We start from the raw sequence: 23801 nt of genomic DNA on the forward strand, positions 1-23801 counted from the left end.
GTGGGAAACAAGCGAGCAAAACTTCTCACCAATATTTTTGTGCTGGCAAAGTGTTTCTGTGCATCTGAATGACAAAGGAAACTTGTACAAAGGTCACAAAGTAATATTACATAGTAGTGGGCAAGGTTAAGCCTGTTTGTTTCTTGAGATTTTGGGGTGTTTTAATATTAATACACTTGAAAGATTATTTTTTTTTCTAACCAGAGGACCTGATTCTGATCTTACCCTTATTTTACAATGGCTTAATATGTTAGCTTCAAGAGACATCAATCCTGGTTTACACAGATATGAAGGGAGTACCAGGATAAATTATTTTACTCCATCAAGTGACTGAGAGATGCTATGGAATGTGACAAACCTACAAAAGCAAAATATTTTAGAAATATTGTCCATAAAAATATATAAGATTTCTAAAGACATTTTTCTTTTCCAATTCCATTAGTTAATTTCCTTACTACTGCTTTCTGCATTCTCTAATGATCAAAAGCTCTATTTAAGTCACTGAGAGCTCAGACGGGGCAAGGACCAAGTTTCCAAGACATAATTATGTACTATTTTTTAAATTTCTGAAGAGGAAGCTAAGGAAGAGCAAAGTTGAATAACATCAAAACCTGTACTCAGTTCACCTTATATATTTAGGCTATCCAAGGAGTAATGAGCCCATATTAAAGTACAACATCAAAATAACTAAATATTACTAAGTTCTCAGAGGCATGCTTTTGAGTTAGGTATATCTCTATCACAATAGATACAGCATCACTAACTGCTTTTTGTTATTTTTCCATGCAAATGTAAATAAAATGGAGAGACAAGTTCCACCCTTAAACACAAGCAACAAAAAAGATGAAAGCCACCACTCATTGAACATAGCTTTGCTTCTGAATTCCTGTGGTGCCATCAAGTTAGACTGCTATTTTTCCACTTCCAATAGATATGTTTCTGGTTTTTAACAGGGGAGAAATTGGAAGGAAGTTTTATTCACTTGCATTACTATGCATGCTTCTGTGGTTTAAGATTTAAAAAATCCACCAGCGTGACTCAAGTATCACAATGGGTAATATGTGACTGAATAGCAGAGATTTGTTTAATCAGTCCCTTTTACAAACTTGAATGATGTAGGTATTTATAATGTGCAAGAAAGACCCTACTTATTTAAAGACTTCAATGATATTTAAAATAAGAGAATGGGATCTAGCCGACGATAAGAGAATAGATAAAATCTCTGAATGCTAACAATTTTTCAAATATTAAAAATGTGGTTGTCAGTGGATTTGCAAAAATAGCAGGTCAAAACGTCTGTTACATTAACTTTTTTCTGTCATTGGAACTTTTTTGGTTACAAAAACCTGAATAAGAAACAGTGTGAAAATATTTTTCTCATAACTTCGAATCTGATGTATGATTTGTTTAAATTTTGAGTTTCAAAATTTATAATGTGAAAAACAAAAATAGAAACTGTGCTGTACTGCTTAAGTGCACAACTTATTATAATGCCAGACGCAGTTGTTTAACTGCCGTAGAGGAAAAAGCACAAGTTCAAGGCTGTGTAACTAACTATCATCCTAGCTGCTCCTCCAAATACTTTGGACCAGGTACAGTGACAAAAAACCCAGAAATTCCTGGAAACTACCACAATTACCAGCGTTCATGGAAAACTAATGGAGTTTTGGGTCAACAAGGAAATATGTTCAAATCATATTTTCTTCCTGGTGAACGAGTAGGAAAATGCTGATGTTTTTCCTCATAACACTTAAGTCAGGAATGCTTTAGGTAAGAATATGAAATCTGTATTCACAATTCTTCAGTAAATGTTTAACCAAACCAGACAAATCTTTTGTCTAATGTTGAACGACAGTCCACAATTTATCTCTGAAAAACTATATGCTCTAAAAAAAACACAACATGTTCTTTGAAATGTAGTAATATTACAGATATTATTTTTCTGCAGTAAGTATCACAGAAAACAAACTTCACAGAGAATCAGCTCCTGGGAAGTTCAGCAACATTCATCTGAGAAGGATGTAGCACGAGGGCATTAATCAGTTCTTAGAAAATCTATTTACTAATCTTTCTTATAACACCCCGTGATAGTCTTAAAAATTAAGTGACATACAGCTATTGGTTTATAACTTTCATTTTCACCTCTCTCTCCTCTGATGAGGAAAAATGGGAAGAAAAGCAAATTCAAAATAAGCAAAACCAGTAACCTCTCTGTCAGCACTAACATTCCTGGAAAATTCCTGAAGAAATTCCACTGCTTTTCTACTGGATGATGTCACGTGAAGCATCTGTCCACGCCACTACAGATACTCACCTGGAATTTATTGTGCTTAGACACAGCAGTGTGTGTAGTCTGGGAAGGAAATGCAGTGTCTCACTAGCCTCGCCACCTCTTGTCCCTGGACCTTTCAGGTTAAGAGTCTGATTTTGCAAATGTAAAATGTAAAAGTGATTCTACAAATGTAAAATGTAAGCCTGTTGCTGCATAACCATCAGCAGAATCCAAACTTTTTTAGATCACTTTTATCACTCCTCTACGATTCAGAATCAGGAAAGATAATGTCTTTCCTAAGATGGCTGCAGAGCTTTTTTTTTTTTTACTAGCATTAGGGCCCGATTCTCACATTTGTATTAATAATGAATATTATCTTTGCATCACAAGACCGTAATTCAACCTAAAGCTATTCATCATGGTTATCCCCTAGACACCCGTTGTACAAATGCTGACATGTGTCTGTGAACATTTCTGTTGTCACCTTTGGGAACAAAGAAGAGTCAGGATAAGCTTCTAAAGAAAATTACAATATTGAGATACAGATCTTCACCCCATGTCTACTCACTAATTCTGTGATTTTCTATACACTTCTTGAAAAGAAAGTACATATAATTTATTATATATATATGTAATCTTTCTCAAGGAGTCTTTTCTTAATGGAAATACCTCTTTTGACGAAAGTGTCATTTTTTTAATCTTTTATTAAAGCTCAAAAGCATAGAAGGGAAAGAAGATCAACATGAAGGTCATTCTGTATCAGAAATTAAGATGTAATTCTGAAACTTTGGAACTGTGACATACATCTCCAACTGCATAGCGTAATGTCAGTGACCTCTGTAATGGCTGTACATGTTCTCTTAATTACAAAGAGACATCACTGTGGGAAGAATCAGTCTAATTTCTCTGCCTTTAAGCAACACGAAGCCCTTTCTCTAGACAAAATCACCAAAAAGTCAAACCTTTTCATTCAAGCCCTGGTACATTGTGCCACAGACTAAAAGCAATCTGCAACTTGCACACCTACATAGCATGTTGGTACATAACAGTTACGTATGCAAAATATACTGTTTCACAGTTTGTAGTGGTAGCAACTGCAAAAGTGATTCTATTGAATACACCTCCGGCTTTGTTGGTAAAACAGAATTTTCCACAAATTACAGAGTCCCTTAAATGTAAACCAAAATTAGTCATATAACTTTACTCTTACAGCATGGTTCATAAGCATGTATTAAATTAATAAATAATGATGATGATGATGGTAATAAATATACGAATTTCTGAAGTCTTTTCTCTATAGATATTCCCAGATGAATACTACAGTCAGAATCAGCAGGTTACTTAATTTGCCCTAGATCTTCTCTGTTTTCATATTCCCACTTGAATAATAAGTTCAGAATCAGCAGGTTATTAGGTTTGCCCTAATTCTAAACATGAGTCAATGGGACTTCAAATTGACTGCAATGGAATGAAAACAGAACCTATTTTTTTCAGCTATCAATGAGGCGCCAAATTTGCTGCTTATTAGGACCTAGCTAAATAGTTCCAGGTTCATAAACAACTCCATAGAATTAAAGAAATCTAAAATTCTATCATACAACTCTGTTCTTACAGAAAGCTGCCAGCATACCTCTGTCTCTTATTTCTTTGCAAGCTCAAACAAGGCATGACTGAGGCCACCTCCCACTTTCACCCCCAAATTTCTCATTGAAAATGAAAGAGAATGAAACTTTTCAAAAATTATATGATCATTGACTTGGACCCAGAGTTCTCCACTATCCTCAGAGATTAAATCTTAGATCCTTTTATAGTAATAAGGATGACTTTTGTAGAGGTGTCATAACATTGCAAACGATGGGAACCATTACAACCATGAGAAGAGCTGAATTGTTGAGGGAAAAGTGATTGGCAGTTGACAAGCTACATCATTTCCAATATCTAGTCAGACTAGTGGAAAACATGTAATGGCAGACCACTTGTGCACAAGAAAAAACACGTTATTCTGAACACTCAGCTATGGATACATAGGCAGTAGAAATGGTGGCAACTTCAAAGCCAGATGATAAGTATCAGTTCTGTAGACTAAATAGGTTGCACTACAGTAAGAGGAGCTTCAAGTCTTGACTTCCCCTACTAGATCCCTAATAGAAATTCTGATCTTTCAAGTGCCTGACAGCCAGGAAGAAAATCCTGCCAAAACTCCTGTATGGAGTGTCACTAGTTTAACTTTACAGATGGAGAAACCAAACTGGAGAAGTGGTGTGAACTGGCTAGGGTCAATGAGAAAGCAATGCCCTATCAAAATCATGTGCTTTTTCCTACTTCATTCACTAGTTACTCAGGTATTTTGTGCATTTAAATGCTCATTGGTTCTACTGAGTACACCAAGATCCAAGAGAATGACTAGACATTAGCATGAACCCACCACATACAACTGCTTCTTACTCAGATACCATCACCACAGTACAGAAGGAGAAAGTGTAATTTCAGAAAGTGCACATCTTTGTGGGAAAAAGCTAAATTATTTTGTAAAAGATTAAAATATGATCCCTGGTCAGCATAGAGCTAAATAAAGGCATCAAAGGTATTATGTACCCTGACTTTGCTAGTGAATTCTATATATAACAGCACGGTTAATGTTATGTTTGTCACGTTCTACCAAATCATGCCCTGAAAGAAGTGTACTTTGGTCTTTACAATTTACTCCTCAGGTACACCATAGTACACAAAACCTCAGAATGCCCTTCACTATTCTGTAAAATCATGTGTTTATGAAGGTACACAATTTTCAACTACAGGGCAATAAACTAGACAAAGTATTTTTCCAGAAGCTGGTATGGTTTCATGTTTTCTGAAAGTAACACTAAGCTTTCTAGAAGACAAAACATTGTACTAATTTCAACAAGAGAGATGGATGAACCTTTTTGTTTTAAATTACCAGACAATTTTGATATGTTTATTAAAAGAAGCATAAACCCTCAAAGCTGCATATGTTCATGTTAGCATCTACATAAAGCTATTTCTATCAGGAACTGGTTTTACTTGCCAGTCTGTTTCCCCATTCCTATCCATCAGCTTGGTAATGATGATGGGATAAAATTATATGTTCTGTAATCCAAATGTTTTCCCACAACTCCTTGGCTAGCATCTACTGTTAAAAGACTCCTAGGGAGCCAACCTGCAGCTGAGAAAAGAGATCAAGTGCATTTGGCCCAAAATGCCTGTAAGCCTTGAAATGTAATTACATTAAAATATAGGCAATTTTATTATATAATTCTGAATTAATATGACCGATCTGACACAAGGTCCTATGCTGCTAGATGTAAATTATTCTAGCATATTAGCATTCTATAATTTGCAATATAAACTTAAAATTAACATGGACCCTGCATCTCAGCGAGGCACAAAGGGAAGCAACAACCTCAGTATATAAAATATTATTGATCTGGGGTACTAAGATGTATGCTATATGTGTAAGTGGTCTTTTGGAATTATTTCAATATCAGCATTTTGAAAGGATTAGCAATATTCAACAAGTAGCCGCCTTAGAAGATAATATAAAACAGACTGCCAATTCCTAATTACCAGTGACACAGTATTTAAATTGCTGTGATTTTACACAAGGCAGATATTGAAATCAATATCCTATAATGCTGAATCCTGGCAAACAAAATAATATATCAAATTGCATTAGGAAAGTGATGCAAAATTCTGCTTTAAACTGACATAAGGATTCTGTTTTCATACGACTAAAAGCGAAGTGCACAGATTTAATAGTTTTGAAAGACTTTGAGATTACTTGACTGTCTGCCCTCAAGATTCTACCCTGACAAATTCACTGTTTAAAAATCTTACATAAAATTAAAACATTTATTGTTAAATTAATCAAATAATCTGTAAATACAACAGAACCTTAGCGTAATCTCTAGGGGATTTCTAGCCCTCCTCCTAAATCAACATCACCCCAGTGGCCACTGGCACTGACAAGAAATTCAGCATGAAGAAGAAATACAGATCGTGTAATAGAGATGTGTATTGTAGATAAAGATTCTGAAGTGTAAATCAAAAGGAGAGTTTTGCTCACAGTATTTACTAGCTCAAAGTATATTTAGCTAACTATTCAAGAAGGATAAAGGCCATGGTGGCTACTCTGTTAAGACTGACTATAGGCAACGAGTTCAACAACATCGCTTTGCACTCAAATACATATCTTGCAAAAGATAATTAATGCCAAAATATGTTTATATGTTTTATTCAAGGCATAAGAGAATTGAATGAATTAAAATACAAAATTTTTCAAAAAGATATAAATATTGGATGACTTCTTAAAAAGTTAACATGAAGAAGCAAATATACACAACAAAGATTGATGTAATATATTCAGAACCCAAACAAACAAATCTAAATGCTGGCTAGCCTGAGACATCTGGAATTCGCTTCCTTAAAAAATCACTTTCACAGTTCAAACCATAGCTGGCATCAACTTCTGAATATCTGACAAGGAAGAATATCTCTTACAATGAACAGCTGCATGAACAGTCCTCATTTCCCCCAGAAAACAGAAACTCAGTAAAACAGTTAAAATAAAACATGTTTTAAACAGGAATACTTTGAATTCACAGAGTAATTATCTCTATAACATGCTAACATTAAGGCAAATAGGCCAGCTATATTTTAAAAAGACAAATTATCCTGTATGCAATTTTTTCAAGCAGTTACAGATACAGAAAAGCAGAAGGGCATGGAGTGACAAGAAGCTGGGGTCAGTGAGAAACTTCTCCCAAGTCAAAGTGTTATGTGTTTTTTATTTCCTCCTTCAGAGGTATCTGCCTATTTTCTCAGACAGGATACTGGACAAGGTTATTTTTATACAAATGAGGATTAAAGGGAAATTATTTACATTTTTTGTCTAAAGCCAGAGGGTCACTATTTTAGAAATGTAATATTTAGTATAGGGTTTTTTCTTCTGAAGTTTTAACATATGGAGCAAAATGAGAAGAGGAATATGGAGGCTCACTGATATGAATCATGTATTCTCCCTACCTTCTAGGGCCCTGACTTAATTCACTAAAAATTTTATTTTAAGGATCAGTCTTCTTAATGAACAGCTCTCCATATCACAGAATCAAGCCATACCAATTTGATTAATTTCAAGGAATAATATAATTTTCACTGAATAGAAGACTGTGATGTATGTCAAAAACTTATCAGAAAATTGATATGGCAATCAGGGTTTACTTTAATGCTAGTCTTATTCCTAACAAAATTTATCATAATTTTGTGTATTTTTCCTTCTACTGAGTCACTATTGTTACGTGAAATAATATTCCCTTGCCTGTTTCAGTACTAAATAGAGATTTTATTTTCTCTTTTAGAAAGCTCTTTTACTGTCTTCACTCATAAGCACATGGACTAATCAACAACAGAACTGCTACAGATCGTATTTTTCTGTGCTGTAGACTGCACACCCTTGATACTCAAGCAAAACTCCAGCCCTTTTTCTGTGATTCATGCCAAACCTCCCACTAAGAGAGTTTAGATCCTATTCGAACAAAGAGCATGACTGAATGTGATAAATGTGATTCTTTCCTAGCTTACACTGTTTTTACACCGGTGTAGTTCAGATAACATAAATGAAGCTACTCCTGATTTAGACAGGTACAAGGACAGTTAAGCCTTACCGGGAGTAACTTATATTACTATGGGTTTTCCAAAACAAATAAATTTGGTTAAACTTCATTCTTATGAGAAAATTTTACTTCATGAAAAATTAGCGAGATTTTTCAAAGATGAAAATCTGAAAAAAAACACACCAGATTTTTTCCTGAAAATAACTTAAGTCCTATCAAAAATTGCATCCTAAGGCCTGAGACTTTGACTCTAGTCAATTATTTCTAGTCTCTCAAATGTGCAAGTCAGGCTAGAAAATTTTGGAAAGGTTTTATTTCTTCTTGTTGTTATTGTTTTCTAAAGTCCTCATTATGCTGTGGGACTCGCTGCCTTACCAGACTGCAGAGATGCAGAAGCACACTAAATCCAAGCCAAAAAAAAAATTATTAAAAAATCTAAGGAAAATAGGATGTAATGACCGTCTTTCACCTTTAAAGAAAAGGTATGAACTAGGACATGTGGTTACAATTTCAGATAAAAATGGAACGTTGGGAATTTTTTAAATCTAAACCATTTTAGTCAAAAAGTAGTCAAGACAAAGAATGAAAACTCAAGACCCCTCCAGGTCACTGCAGTCTGAGATCATCCTGCATCCTGCAGCAATGGCAACCTCTTACTAAGCTTTGTGGGAAATTTACACATTCTGGGAACAAAAGACCAAAGCTCAACAGCATAATTTCTATGTTGGCTATAAAGAACTAACCAACAATAGCCAGGGTTTCTTCCTTGGCAGACATAATGGTTTTACTTGTCTTTCTGCCTTTTCTATTTCTTAGAATATTAAATAATTTATAAAATAGTTCAATATCTTTGGTAGCACATATGAGTAGCTACTGATCCCTTCATCAAAACCTTACTGATGTGAATTTCAGTTACTATCTTTTCTCAATCAACAGATATAAACTGTAGGACTAGTTCCATTTATATTGCTATCAGTGGAAATGTTGCCTCCTGTTTCAAAGGAAATCAGAATCTGAATACTTTACGATCCTTTGTTGAGAGAGTATGCTAAAATTATAAGTCTTGCTATTATTTTATAAGGTTTCTTAGTGGTCAAGGGACATGTGAGGGGAATCTTGATCCCACTGAGGTCAATTGTAAAACCACCAGTATTTGAATGAAGCCAGCATTTTACCCTAAATTTGGGGGATTCTAAATATTATTTTGAGTGTCACCATCTTATAAGCTCTATACAATTTTTAATATATATAAAAATATATATGTATTTCAATAACATTCAATCTAAACATAAAAATGGTCCTTAAAAATAGCTATTGATCTAATTATTATGTAAAGATAAGATTTTCTCTGATATTACATGCAATTATATGAGCTTTTTCATACAAATATTACATGCTCAAACTAACTTCAAATAAATAAACTATGTTTTAATGTAAAGGGTATATAAATGTATAATAATATATAAATGACTATTGTTGCTTTAACCAAGCTGCTACACCTCATAATTTTCTTTTTGGTTTATAATAGGGTCTAACTCAAGGATGCTAAGACAACTCAATATTTTACATACACCTATATATTATGTAGTAGCATATATTAAAAATTTACATCCAAATATTAAATCCATTGATATCATCTTACCTAATATAAAATATATTTCATTTTACAGTTTCTGGGACTGTGTGCTATTGAAAGTACAAATGTCTTATTTTCTGAAACTATCGTTTGCTCTTTACTTATTAAAATTATTTTAAAATGTTAATAAGGTTTGAATTTTTTAACAAATGGCAGATGAGAGATAAACAGCTGATAAAGTAAACAGGATGCAGAATGACTGTAGCGTTTTGAATATTGACACTAAGGACAGAAGGTGTTACATAATAAAGCACAGTCACAAATGATGTTTTCTTTCTTATAATGAGTGAAATCTGATAGAAATGATAAAGGCAAATTATTCAGCCATCAATGTCATGCAGCCACTGAGTGAAGATCTTCATTTGGCCTTGATAAAATCTTATTTATATTTACCTTTTACATTTTAAACTTAGGTCTTTGCTCTCCAATTTTGACATGAAGATTGTATTTTCCTTTGATACATTTGCTCTTATTTCACTCGTATACCTTTACGTCCTGTTCTAAGTACACAACATATGTACTCTCTATGCTTAAGGAGCTGCAAACAATGGTACATTTACTAGCAAAATAATAAAAGAGAGTCCTACGCGCATCTGCAAAGTAAATGTTCACGCTCCTTCCATTCGCCAAAAAAGGTGGGCACTGAATACGAATTGTATTTTACCCAGTGATTTATCTGTAGATGGAATTCAGGAAACTGCTGTTTTTCTAAGCTCCCTCTTCCTTGGCAAAATTATTCAGTAATTTTGTGGTCTTGGAGTATGTTCTTCCCCTTTGCCCTTTTGTATTCTCCCTGGCACAGTGAATTGCTAAATACATTGCAAAGCAGTACCGTTCACATTTGTGTAAAAACATAATCCTCTGTTTAATCCCCCTCTTCCTTTGGCAACAATTTAAGGAATTCACAAATAAATCACTGATTTTATTTCAACGACATAGCAGAGGCAAATATCAATACAAAGTGGACTCTGGGTCTCCCCTACCCTACAAAAATAAACCCAGGCCGACTTTGCACTTAATCCGGTAAAATTCTCCCCAGCATTGCTTTCCCCACTCCCAAAATTAATTGCCACCAGCTGCTTGTGACAAGTGTGCCCGTCCCCTCCCTTGACTCTGGCCGAGCGTGATGCTGGCCACTCCCTCCCTTCCAGGTGACACCCGGCACCCAGGACCCACCTTTTCCCTGCCCAGAACAACCCCAAATCACATCCCTCCTCTGGAAGACACCCAAATAACCTCCTCCTCCTCTCGCCCAGCCTCAAAGAGAACAGAAGAGTGATGGCACCATGGTCGGCCACAGAGACACGTGGAGGGCAGGGAGGGGAAGGCAGGGAAGAGGGGAGCTGGGGACATGGCAGGGAGGGAAGGGAGGGAGGGAGACCCACTCGTACAAATGAAACTCCATGCAGGCCTGACCTCCTACTCGTCCTCTCCACAGAGCGATGGGGAGGGGGGCGGTGAGGCGAGCTGAAATGGCACCTTACCTTCGCTGCAGTCCTTCCCCCGAAAGCCCGTTTGGGAGCAGTCGCAAACAGCCTGGTCGTTGAGCACCGAGCAGACGCCCCCGTTGAGGCAGACGTCCTCCCTGGCACACAGGCGGCTCTGCTCGTCGTCCAGCCGCACCTCCTGGCTCTCCACCGGCGATGCCTGCGTGTAGTTGACCCGGACGTCCGTTATCCAGCCCTTGAAGGGCTCCCGGTCCTTGACGGAGGAGAGCGTCAGCTTTAGCGTCGCCGACCGCAGCTCCGGCGGGAGCCCCCCTAAGAAAAGGCCGCTGAAGACAGTCATATCCCGCCGCTTGGACTTCACCTCCACCCACTTGGCCTCGGCCCGGTCGATGATCAACGTCGTATTCTTGAAGTGGCGGCGGATGATGACAGCATGCCAGAGGTTGTCGTTGACCGCCGTGTCAGAGAGCAGGGTGGCGGGCTCGGCACAGAAGATGGAGAAGCTGAGCTGCAGCCGCCCACCCTGGGTGAGGATGAGCTCCAGGAAGTCGCAGAAGCCCTCGTCATCGAAGTAGAGCACCAGCCCGCTGGAGCTGCGTGTCTTCATGTTGAAGCTCATCTCGCTCTCGCAGCAGGCGTTCCACTTGGGGAAGCGGGTCCACTGGCCCTCTGCCCCCGGGAACTCCAGCCCGCTGCCCAGCTCGGCCCAGCAGCCCAGCAGCAGGGCCAGCCAGAGCAGCAGGCAGCCCCCGCGCCGCACCAGTGCCGCCCCCATCCTGCGCGGCCTGGGGCGGGCGAGCGGGGCGGCAGGGCCGGCGGGGGGCGGCGCTGGGGCCCCGGCGGCAGACAGGGTAAAATCTTGCCGGGCGCCGGCCGCGCTGGGAGGTTCGAGTGTGCTCACCCCCGCCCCGGGTGCGGGGGTCACTGTGGGGGACTCCCCGGGGCGGGGGGGTGCGGGTGCCCCGCGGGATGGGGTCAGGCACAGGGAGGGGCTGGGGGCCGCCAGAGGGGACCCGCGGTGGGGGGAAGGCGCCGTTGGGTCTCTTCACTGGTCGGCTGGGCTTCCCAAAAGGTGTCCAGGGGCGGGTGAGTCAGCAGAAATTTTCCCCAAAGCCAACATTACCAAACCGGGAGAAAAACCAAGATCGGTGGCAAAACCCTCCTCCAAGCGGATCCACCAGCTCGGCAAGACTGTAGCAATATCCCAGCGCATGCACGCCTCTTTTTACATCCTCTCCGCCAGCTGTAGTTTCCCAGGAAGCCAATTACCGATCCCAGCGCTGCCTCCCTAGGACAGATCCTCTTGTCAGATCACAGACTGTCTGCCATGGTGCTAGAGCAGCGTCAGCAGACGACAGGACTCATCGCTCATGGTTTCCTGAGCTGCCTCAATCCCAATGGGGTTGAAACCCAGAAGCTGTCAAACAGCCGAGTGGCTACTTGACATGCAAAGCCTGACAGCTCCTCTTCTGTTTGCTTGCAAAAGGCCAAGGCTAAGATCCAGGGGGGTGATTTTCCTCTATTGTTTTTGTTTCTAATCTGCAAGGAATTGAAACAGAATAATAAGAAATGACGACTAATAACATGTTAAATCATAAAGTTGATCAATAGTGGACGTTTGTGATTAATTTTTCATTTCAACTGCTGTTCGACATTAGGAAAATTAACTGCTGCTGTAATTTTGGAGTGACTGAGAAATCATAATAACTTGCAGTGCTAAACCTAAATCTTAATGTATATGCTTATACTAGATTACATTTTTATGGTATAATCTATACGTAAATGACTTACCTTTCCAAAACTTTCAAATATTTTAGTAGCATATTTTATTATTACAAGGAGGATGTTAAAAAGAAAATGAGGTGTTTATTCTGCAGTTTGTCTTATTGTAATTTATCTATGGAAATACCAGCACCTGTGAAGCTATAGGGTCCTATTAATGCAGACGGATGCTGCCAAGCCCAGTTCTAGTTCTTTCCAATACAGCTCAAAAACATATAAAGTGGACAGAGCTCCCAGCAGGAACTGGCCGGCTTCACTGTACATGGCACACCTACTGATTTATTTTCATGGGGTGAGGAAGAATTGCAATGGTTTCTTAGAAGGCTTTTTGAAAATTTCAAACCTCATTTTTCTCTGCCACCTGGTTTATTTTGCTGCTGATATTCTCTGTTATGGCAGGGAAAATCCAATTCAAGCCAGCTCTGATGTTGACATTATTCACAATGCAGATCAGCTAATCCCAGGTGTTAGTCCTCTGAAATGGGTTGCAGTATTTTATGTATGTTTACTCAGCTGCCCTTATTTAAGAGGACAACTCCTCATTTTAAAAATAATATATATGCCACAGTTCACCCGCTTCCTCTGAAGAGGTCTCTGCATTCAAAGCATTTCAGCAGAGAGGCTCCCCTGTCTGTTTTTCTCCCCCAAGCCACTCTATCTTTTCTGGAAGGTGTGTATTAGCAGATCTCTCCTGATGGAGGAGAGGATCTCCAACACCTCCCTCACCCACCGCTTCCCCGTCACCTCCCTCCTATTTCTTAGCCAGCAGCACTTAGGCAGGCAGAGTATCATGTCCAGAGCCACTGCCAAGCCCTTTGCTGGGCTGGTGTGTGTCTGTGTGTCTGTGTGTCTGTGCGTGGGGAAAGGGGGCAGAGAGGACCCTGCCAGGGCGAAACCGTCTTTAAAACAGGCACACACCTCAGCTGCCTGCACCTGACACGTTCAGAGCTGCTAAGTCACCTCCTACTCTCTCTTTATATTTAATTTCATGCCTCTAAATGTCAACACGTTTATTTTTATTATTTGTCACACGCGAGGTGGGCAAGAGCAGCAAAAGGAAGGCCAGGAGAACCCCCAAACTTCGCGGACAGAGGCCAGCCGTGCCCAACCAGCACCAGGCAGCGCCGGGCAGCAGAGAGCCCCCGGGCTTCGCCCTCCCTGCCCCCAGCCGGAGCCACCGCTCGCAATGCCGCTACCCGCCGAGGGATTTCCAGCAGCTCCTCTGCAAAGCGCGGTGCCCGGGAGCGCCCGTGGCGGGAGCCCCCGGCCCATCCCCGCTCTTCCGGGCCCGGCATCCCCCTTCCTAATTAACGCCTTTTTGGGTACGGGGCTTGTTGCGGGCAGGGGCGACGCCGGCTTGCGGCACCGCGCCGCGCCGAGCCGCCGCTCCGGCTTCAGCACCCGGAACAGCTCCGCCCTGCGCGGCCCGACGGGGCGGCGGCGGCGGCCGCCGGTCCCCGCGCCCGCCGGCGGCAGGAGCGGCCCCGCCGCTGCCGGCTGCGCCCAGGGGAGTCCCGCCCGCCCCCGCCCCGCGGCCTCTGCACCGGCTGGGGGGGTGGGGGGCTGGGCACGAGTGGGAGCCCCCATGTGCACGAGTGGGAGCCCATGTGGGTACAGCGGGGGCGGGGAGGGGTGGTGCGGGTGGCCGCGGGGCCCCGCTGCGGCGGAGGGGAAGGGGGCGGTGAGGGAGCGGGTTTGGGGTGCGTGGGGGGTGCGGTGAGGCAGGTGCAGGGTGGCGGTGTGAGACACGGCGTGCGTGCCCGGGGGGCGGCGTGAGAAATGACTTGGAGGAGTGCGCGTGTGTGTGGAGGAGGGTCCGGGACGCGTGGGTGAGGGGGAGCCCGCACGCCGGTATGTGGGGAGAGGATGCGTGGGGAAGGGGCGCGGGGGTGCGTGTGTGTGTGTTCACGAGGGTTACCGGGGAGCTGGGGCTGGGCTGGTCACGGCGCGCCTCGGGGGAAGCGGTGGGTGGGGAGGAAATGCGGGAGGTGCCGCGGGGAGGGGCGCGCGGGGGCCGCGCAGAGGGGCGCAAGGTGCGCGGGGCGGGCGTCGCGGCTGGGTGGGCGCAGGGCGCCGGCACTCCTTGCGCGGGAGCGCACGGGGGGAAGGAGGGAAGGGGTCTGCGCGGGGAGTGCCACTGTGCTTGGGCGCAGGGGCGGGAGGGTGCCAGGAGCCCGTGGTGTGTGCCGGGGGCGGGGGGAGCCGGGCAAGGACGCGCGTGTGAGTGTGAGTGTGCGTGCGCGCCCGCCGTGCGTGCCAGAGCGATCCCTACAGGTGTCCGCGCAGAGCCGCCGAGCGGGGATCCCACCTCGAGAGCATCCCTGCCCGCTGCCTGCTCTGTCTGCGGCGCCTGCCTTCCCCTCTCACTGACAAACACACAGCAGCGGCAAGAGGGGGAAAGAGAAAGGAGAGAGAGGAAGAAAGAAAGAAGGAAAAGAGAGAGAAAAGGAAAAAAAGACAGAGAGATGGAAAGACTGAAAAAGAAAGGAGAAAGACCCAAGAAACCCCCCCCCCCAAACAATTGCTTATTTATTACTGCCGATTTAATTCACACACTGTCAATAAACAGCTCAGTCTTGTCTAGTCATTTCCAAAGCAGAGGAACACTTTCATTCTCAGAAGAGGACAATTTATTAACATACATATCTCAAATGGGCTCTTAAGTACCAGCCATCCCTCCCAGCAACGTATATATGTATACGCATGTATGTAGCGAGAAATACACACAAACCAACATAAATGTAGCTATCGCATTCAGTGCCCCGCCAGTGAATTAATATGCTTCCCCCACCCCTCTACAATATTTTTTTTTCTTCAAAAATTATTATTTAGTCACAGGTGCCCCGATTGAGCCTTTTCAAATTAGAAAAAGGGAGAGAGAGAGAGACACCCATAGGTCAATAAATCCTTAATAAATGCCAGGTCGGTTGGCATGCACAATCCTTGGCAGAATCCTTATTGTATAAAATACACAGCATTGTCTCCGGGTGCGGGGAAGACCAGAGAGTTCACAAATTACTGGATGAAATAAAAGGATCTGAAAAACAACCTTGCTGCAGCCAAAGGGAGAAGCGCTCTAATTCAAAAGCAGACTTAACAGCATCATTAATCTTTTCCTTTCATTTCTACGTAATTTCTAGAATGAAACTCTTTCCTAAGCGGCCGGGATGATCGATTTTGCTACCCTCCCAGTCTGCAGATGTATTTATTTTAACATGCTTATGATATAATTTCTACCCCTTCAAAAATGCATACCATCAGCAGGAGCCTGAACAGTTTCAAACACATATCACGGAAGCCGGGTGCCCTCTTTCTTCTGGCTCACAATAGAAAATGTCCCAAATTATCAATGCACTTCCTGCACAGACCCCTCGCCTCCTCCAGACCGCTGCCGATAAATAACAATAATATTGCGATATTCATCCCCATCGCTGCCCCGGCTTCGCCTTTCACCAAGGCAGCTCACGCCAGGGAAAACATGCAGCAGATTGATTTTATTCCTTAAGTCCCACAGACCCCCTCTCCCCTCCTCCTCCCGCCTTTGCAAGGGATAATAAATTACCGCATCCAACCTTTAACTTCTACCTCCGCTCCACCATCTCCTCTCCTCGCCATCTACCTCTCCACAACGCCGCACGCAAACCCACCAGCCTCTCGCGCCTCCTCCTCCTCCTCCTCCGCCTCCTCCTCCTCCTTCTCCTCCTCCTCCGCCGCCGCCGCCGCCACCGGCTCCGCCGCGGCAAAGCGGGGCTCGTCCTCCGCGGCGCCGCTCTGCCCGCGCTGCGGACGCGCCTTACCTGCGCGGGGTGCGGCGGGCCGGGGCAGGCGCGGCTGGCCGGGGCTGCCTCTGCCGCTCGCCGACGGAGCGGGCGCTGCTGCGGGTGCGCGGCGGCGGCGGCGGCGGCGGCGGCGGCGGCGGCAGCGGCAGCGGGCGGGGGCGGGGCGGCCGCCGGGAGCGGGGGCGGCGCCGCCGCGTGACGCCGCCGCGCCCGTCTGCCCGCCGGGGGCGGTGCCGCGCTCGCTGCAGCCCCCCTCGCCCCGCCCCGCCCCGCCCCGCCCCGCCCCGCCGGGCCCCGGCCCCGCCGCTCCCCCCCGGCCCCGCCGCCGCCGCAACGGGGCACGGCGCGGGGCGGGGGCGCGTCCGCCGCTCCAGGTGGGGGGCCGCGTCTGGGGGGACCGTGAGGGAGAGGAGCCGCTGAGGGCAGTGCTGGGCCGGGGGGAGCGGGGGGGGAACCCCGGTGCGTCGGCTGAGCGAGGCGGGGGGTTGATGGGCGTGCACGCTGCTGCCGTCTGATGGCGGGGGAGTTTGCACCGGCGTGACATCTGCAGAAGGGGCGATGGTGGAACGCCGCAGGGGACTGTGGGCACCTCTGCCAGCTCCCCAGCTAAAACTCTTCTTTGTTTGCGTGGGGCGGTTTTGTGGGTTTTGTTGTTGTTGTTGATGATGATGTTGTCGTGTTTTTTTCCCTAGAACTGAAGCTTGCTGGATTCTGCACAGCCTGTGGGAAAATGGAGGTACAGAGTTGTGACCAGAGCGCACCCAAGGGCTAGGTCTACAACTACAGAAGTGTTTGGGAAAGGCGGGCCGCTTTCTGGTGTGGTGTTAAACCTGTCTGACTGTATGTTGCCTCCCAATGGTGGCAAACTATTAAAGAAATTGAAGGCTTCTTAAGATCGTTGGTTTTAGCTGCGTGGAAAGTATTTGATCGTGCCAAACATATTCAGTCTTGTCTATCAGTTGGCCTTCCAACTTTGTACTCAGTGGCCTACAGAAAGGTGATGAATTGATTGTAAGTGATCTGCATGTAGCCTTAGCCAAGCTCCTGGCAACTTTTGAAAATAGTGATGATTGTCACATTAAGAGTCACAAGAGCACTCCAGTATTGGGCATCCCAGAATTTTTTGAGAATGGTCTGTGCAACCATACTTTTTGTTGTCCAGGGTGTGAATGTAGCAACTTAGTTTTGAACTGAAACTTCAGAAATAAGTCTAAAAAAAGAAAATCCATTCTCCCACTGCAGTCCCAGAGGAGTTAGCCTTATGATTTTTTTTTTTAATGAAACAGGCTTCCTCACAGATGACAAGTTTGATGAGGTAACCAAGCAACATGTTAAGTAATGAGAATAAAAGCTTGCTAGATACGCAACATATCTTCAGTACTTACAGCATAATCAGACATCCCTTTTGTTCAGCCAGATGATATCCATATCCAGTTACTTTCAAATAGAGTGAGAATTTATCTCGATAATTCTAGTAACTTGACCCATGCAAACAGAGCAAGGAGCAAATATATCTTCTGCTATGAAAAGCATATAAATTCTAGGCTGCAATGTGACGAGTGATACATACTTTTGAAGGAGAAAAATTGTAACCTGATAGAAGTTCCTATTTTCTGTGTGTGTGTGTGTAGGTAATGTAAAAAATAGTATTTTCTAACTGTGGCCTCATTTTTATTATGCTCATGGTGAACACATGGTAAAGCTTCTTACGCTCTTAGATGGGAAGTGTGAAAGCCAAAGCCCAGTCCACCCTGGATGTGCTAGCACGGTGGAGGTGCCGGCACAGGTGGAGGATTTGTTCACCTTCAAACTGAGGGACAGTTCAGCTATTCCAGCAGTAGCCAGAGGATGTTCATGTTTCTCTAATCTGTAGTAAGAAGCCTGCCACAGTGAGAGGAGGGCTGGGAAAAGCCTACATAGAAATAAAGCAATGAGACAGTAAGTGAGCCAGGAAGATACAGGGAGATTTAGGGAGGATACAATTTCCTTAATTTAATGGTGGGTTTTGGTTGAGTTTTAGAAGAACGTATTACTTTTGTCATTCTCAGCAATTGTTGCAGCATATGGTGTCATAGTTGATTCATTCTGAAGCAGCACCAAAAAAAAAAAAAGAGGAAGGAAAAAAAAAAGAAACGTGATTTCCAAACCATCTCTCTTTGTAGGTCTTTCAGCTTGACAAATATATGGAATATCTTGTAAGAAGCACATGGCCTTACAGAAACCTGACTTTCTTCTGCATAAATTAATGTTCTGTATTATACCAAAATATTTATAGATTTTGAAAAGTAAAGAGATAAAAGCAGCAATGATATTCTTGGAAACAAACCAATCGTATTTTCTGTCAGAGGGAATGCAGTACATTATCCAACTTGCAAGTCTGAGACCTTGTGGAGGGATGTACATTGTCAGAACAAAGTGCCTTTGAGTCATTAAAAAGTACATATGTGAAATTGTCCAACAGTTGTAATTTTAAATAAGAGATTTGTTGGCAAGCTGAAGTGAATGCTGGAGCTGTCTCTGAGGCACGCACATGCAATTGGCATGGCTGTCAGAGCTAATAAAAAAGGAAGTAACCAGTCAAGGAGGTGCAGAAGAAATAAGAATTATTCTGCTGAGAAAAAAAACACAACTAAAATCAAACTAAAGGTGCTTCCAGAGAACACTGGTTATCTAGGCAGACATGAGAAAGATATGAGAAAGGAGAAAGTTGTTTCTGGGACAGAGACAGCAGGAATTGTTTTAAAGATCTGAAAGAGAGAAAACCTGTTTCTTTGCTGAAGTGGTTCAATAATGGGGTGGTTAGATTTTTGAGGTACCTGAAAGCTCTATTCTGGTTATAATCACTCCACGTATGCCTGACATCTTTCCCTTCTTTGGAGCTATCATCAGTAATCCTATACCAAACCAAATCTTTGAGAAGCGCTTCAGACCCACTAGAAAGCTGACCCTTTGCTTGTTTGAATACAAGTTTTTTTTAGAGGACAGCCAGTAACATTTTTTTAAACGATTCAGTAATAACTTTTGAACTTGGCCCAGAGTGAAGAACACACAGGACGACATAGATGTATTGCAGAACTAACGGAGTGGCATGCAATTGTCTGTATCTACATACAGCCAGTGAGGTGTAAAGAAATACGGAGGAAGAAAGGTATAATTTTTGCCTGTTAATTGCTATATTAGTGGGCAATCTCAGCCGTGGGTGAGGAAAGTATGGGTAAATCTAAAGTAAGAAAAAATTAAAAGATACCTGTCTTGGAAGAAAGGCAGCACGTTACATGGGTCCTCACTTGCTCAATTAAAAGTAATTGAAGAAAATTTTGAAGTACTTGGAGATCTTGAAGTAAAAGAGACAAAACTGTATGGTTCAACAAAATGAGTTGCAGCAAATAATCCAATACAGTACTGGAGGTATTTGACTGAGACATACGTTTGAATTCAGAAAACAGAACTGAGAGGCAACTAAGTACATGTGGATTGGATTTGATAGTTTCTCTAGATAATACATTTTTGGAGCTAGCTTATACCTAACTTTGGAGGACTAAGGTGTTAAAAACTTGCTTAAAACCAATTCTGAATGGATAAATAATAAAGTAAAGGAGCATACTTATGAGGATTTAAAATATTTATTGACCTTATACCCAGTACTGGCATTTAATGATATTTCCAAGTCTTCTGCTATTTCAGAAGGTATCAGCTGTGTTTAGTGATATAATATTCTAGTCATGAAGAGAAGACTGGAGACTCATATAGTTATAGGTGGCTTTTGGGCTCCAAAAGTAGTTTTGTCCAAAGAAAGCAAACATGATCAGAAAATGCATAGGCATATCTGAGGATCAGAAGGTATTTGTGGACTCTTGGTAAGTTCAAAATCTCAGCTGACCACAAACTATTTCAAGGCTTACACATGTTTTTCCTTGGACATAACTGCTTCCTTGTATTTACTGTAATATTGAAAACTTAACATGAAACATGTTCAAGAGAATTTAACAGTAATAAGTAACATGTTGCTGAAGATCCCCATTTGATCCCCAAGATTAAAATCTTGGGATGATTCAGAGATTAATGTGGATGCCATTTTTTTGGCTTGGTAGCTTCATTGCAGGGAATTGCTTAAAGCACTAAGAAAAACAGACCTATTTAATAGTTCAAAGCATAAATATAGATGGTATCTATGTATATGAAACATGTATAGGACATTGAATTAAAAGTTTTATTACTTATCAGGAGTTGCGTATCCAACCTGTGGGGTTTTTTCATTAAATAAAAGGAAAACTTGATGATAATCTTGAAGATAATCGTATTCCTACAACATAATCATCACAGGGGAAAATGTAGTGTGAAGAATACAGGAGCTACCAAGACCTCAAAAATCCTTAAAGTGCATTTAAAAAGACATCATCAGTGACAAAAACCTATAGTTTGATGGCTCTAAGTCTCAGAGCTGAAGATACAGTACACTTCCACACATACCGGTTCTAACTCCTGTTGTGCACAAGGCTTGACTGATGGGCATAGCAGTACGCATCGCCAGGAGAAATCTATAATGAAAGACCCCATATTAGCTCTTCTGAGCTGTACAGGAACTCATTTATCACCTAGCCGTTGATGAATCTTCAATGGGTTTCGGAATGGTTTATGATATGACACAAGTAGCAATGGTTTTCTCACTGAAGCTCCATGAAGAAAGTCAAAGTAGTGCAAAATGTCCTTCTCAACATATATGTTTGGATCTGACAGCCTGTATCAGTCAACTGGGCAAAGCATGGTAAAACAGAGAACTGTTAAATCAACTGGCTTCCAAAGCACATTTGGTTTGATATTAAATCTGTTAATAAGAAGGCTGTTGTAGAATTTTCTTTATAGAAGAGTTTGGTAAGATTGATATGAACATCAATACTGTGATTTTTTAAAATTGTAAGAGTAACTTTCATATTAATAATCTTACTATTTTCAAAAGAAGCCCCTATGTTCATATCTCAAAAAAATTGAGATTATTTTCTGTGAATCTTTATGTGGTAACATGATATAACAAACATCAAATATTTATGCATACAGCAGATACATCTCAAGGCCACCCTTGCAGATTTGAGTTTAAGAATAATACACATAAATACTGTGCAACTAAATGCCTTTGACTGCAAAAATATAAGGTACTAAATCAATTTAGCATAGCTAAGTCATCTTTATGTTTGCTTTTTAATGTCTTAAAGCAGGTTTTGAGCAGCGAAGTATAGGCAATCCTTTAGATAAGAAGGAGAATTGAAGAGAGAACCAAATTGTTGTATGTTGTCATTGAGTGGACAACAGTCACCAAAAGAACTTGGAAGGTCATGTCATCCCATAACTGTCTGTGGAATCACTTGCTTGAAAGAAATGTCTAAGAAATCCCACTGTAAGCAGATATGGGATTAATATTTTGTTCCAATCCCCAAGAGAGATTATTTTAAACCCTGAAGTATTTTGCTTAATATTTCTTTCAAAACTCTTAACATTTAACAATCTTTTATAAATGTTGCTCATATAATTTCCCATAATTCCTTCTAAAATCTCACTAAATTCCTACTCATATGTAATTGATGTAATTTATATGGAATTTATATGAATGCCATTTGTGTGTCATTTGTATAAATTTCCATGAAATCCATTCATCATCATCAGTCATCACCTTCCTCATCCTCTTTGCTAGGATCACAATGCTGCCTATATACATCAGTGTGTTCAGGACCCCTGTGTGTTATGAGAGCTTCTGGGTAGTCTCTGTAGTGTGTGGCTCTGAGTAAAAAACAAGCTCTTTTCCAAAGACCTCGCAAATTGAAAAACAATGTATAGCAAGTCTGTAAGGCTGGCAGAACAACAGGGTGTTCTAGTGTAATTTATCAGTGTGCCCAAATCATAGATGTAGTATGCAAATTAGTAGAAGCAATCAAAGAAATTGCATCTTGCACAGCTGCAGGATTGGGTCTTACGCGGGAACTTCCCTCGAAGGTGCTGAGTGCCCTGAGCTCCCACTAACCGCTAATGTGGGCTGAGGGTACTAGGAAGAACTTGTCCCATTTTGAATCAAGCCGTTTGATAGCTTCAAGAAAATCTCTGATTATAATAATTTGTTTTATAATGTGTCACTCTACACTTATGAAAAATGAGTATACTTGCTATAATTCAAGTATTCTACAGATACTTAGCTGTACTAAAAGTGTGCCAAGTATACTAAAAATATATTACTTTTCATAAGGGTATAATTTCCTAGTAATCAGAAGATATACTCTGATTCAAAAATTGCTATAATTGTTAATGTTGGTGAGAATTACTAAGGCATCAAAGCAGAGGAATATTTGTGGTATGAAGCTGCAGATAGGTAGTTGAGATCATCAGCGTTTAAACCAGAAATGATGCACCTGCTGAAGAGATTCACTAAGGGAATACTGCGGTGTGCCAGATGGATAGTATTTTTACACTTCAGGGCAGCTTTATTGTTGAGTTGCCTAGTTCAAAAAACCTTTCACTAAGGGAAGTGAGAGTTGCCCTTTCCAGAAACTGCAGTATTAATTACTATTGGTTTAAAAGCTTGATTCCGTTTATTTTTGTTTAGTCCCCACAATCTGTCTTAAGAGTCCTTAGTGTTATCATTACTTCTTAATAGTTCAGGTGTTTGTAACACAGTGCAGAAGAAAGTACTAGAGGAGGCAAGTAGGAATAAGACAAGGGCCTGAATGAAAGACAGACTGGAAGACAGCAAAGAAGACAGGTTGGGGATGCAGTCACTGTGCATGAAGTGGTAAGAAAAATGCAAGCAACCAAAGTTAAAAAAGCAAGAGTTTTTGTTGGAAATAAAGAGGGAGAAGAAAGGGTGATGAGCAAGAAACAAACAAAAATAATTAAAAGGCAAGTAGGAACTAGGTACAAGGAAGCAAATCAAAATTGCTTTATGATGGAGCATTTTGGCTGGGGTCAAAAAAGGAGTAATGAGGTGCAGGACAAATTGTAAATACTTGGGCATCTTATGAGTTTACACTAGCCCTAAGGAAGAAAGAAGACAGAAAGTTGACTACTCAGGCTGTATGGTGCAGACAGAAGCAAACCCTGGCCAAAACCAGAAACATTTGCATTTAGTTGTATTATGATCATGCTAAGGTCAGAAATACTGCAAGAGTAGACTGGAGCTGTTGGGAGAACTGTCTGTGGCTGCTGACAGCTTCTTCTCCTGTGCCTCGTTGACACACATGATCTGTGGCACAGCAGGATTTTTTGTGGATG

At 42.1% G+C, this 23801-nt stretch overlaps 1 protein-coding gene across 18 annotated transcripts in view; it reads right to left on the reverse strand.

The window, feature by feature from the left end:
• NRXN1 (neurexin 1) overlaps positions 1–11761 on the reverse strand; it is a 728334-nt gene extending 716573 nt beyond the window's left edge. For 17 of the 18 annotated variants that reach the window (XM_072858477.1, XM_072858476.1, XM_072858472.1 and 14 more), the window contains exon 1: positions 11023–11761. In XM_072858477.1, coding sequence (XP_072714578.1) covers positions 11023–11761 — 739 coding nt within the window. Of the gene's footprint in view, positions 1–4196; positions 4211–11022 lie in introns of all 18 variants that reach the window. The other variant, XM_072858471.1, reaches the window with a different exon arrangement.
• Between the last annotated feature and the right edge of the window lie 12040 nt (positions 11762–23801).

This window comes from Ciconia boyciana, chromosome 3 (assembly GCF_034638445.1).
Source record: "Ciconia boyciana chromosome 3, ASM3463844v1, whole genome shotgun sequence".
Taxonomy (NCBI): Eukaryota; Metazoa; Chordata; class Aves; order Ciconiiformes; family Ciconiidae; genus Ciconia; species Ciconia boyciana.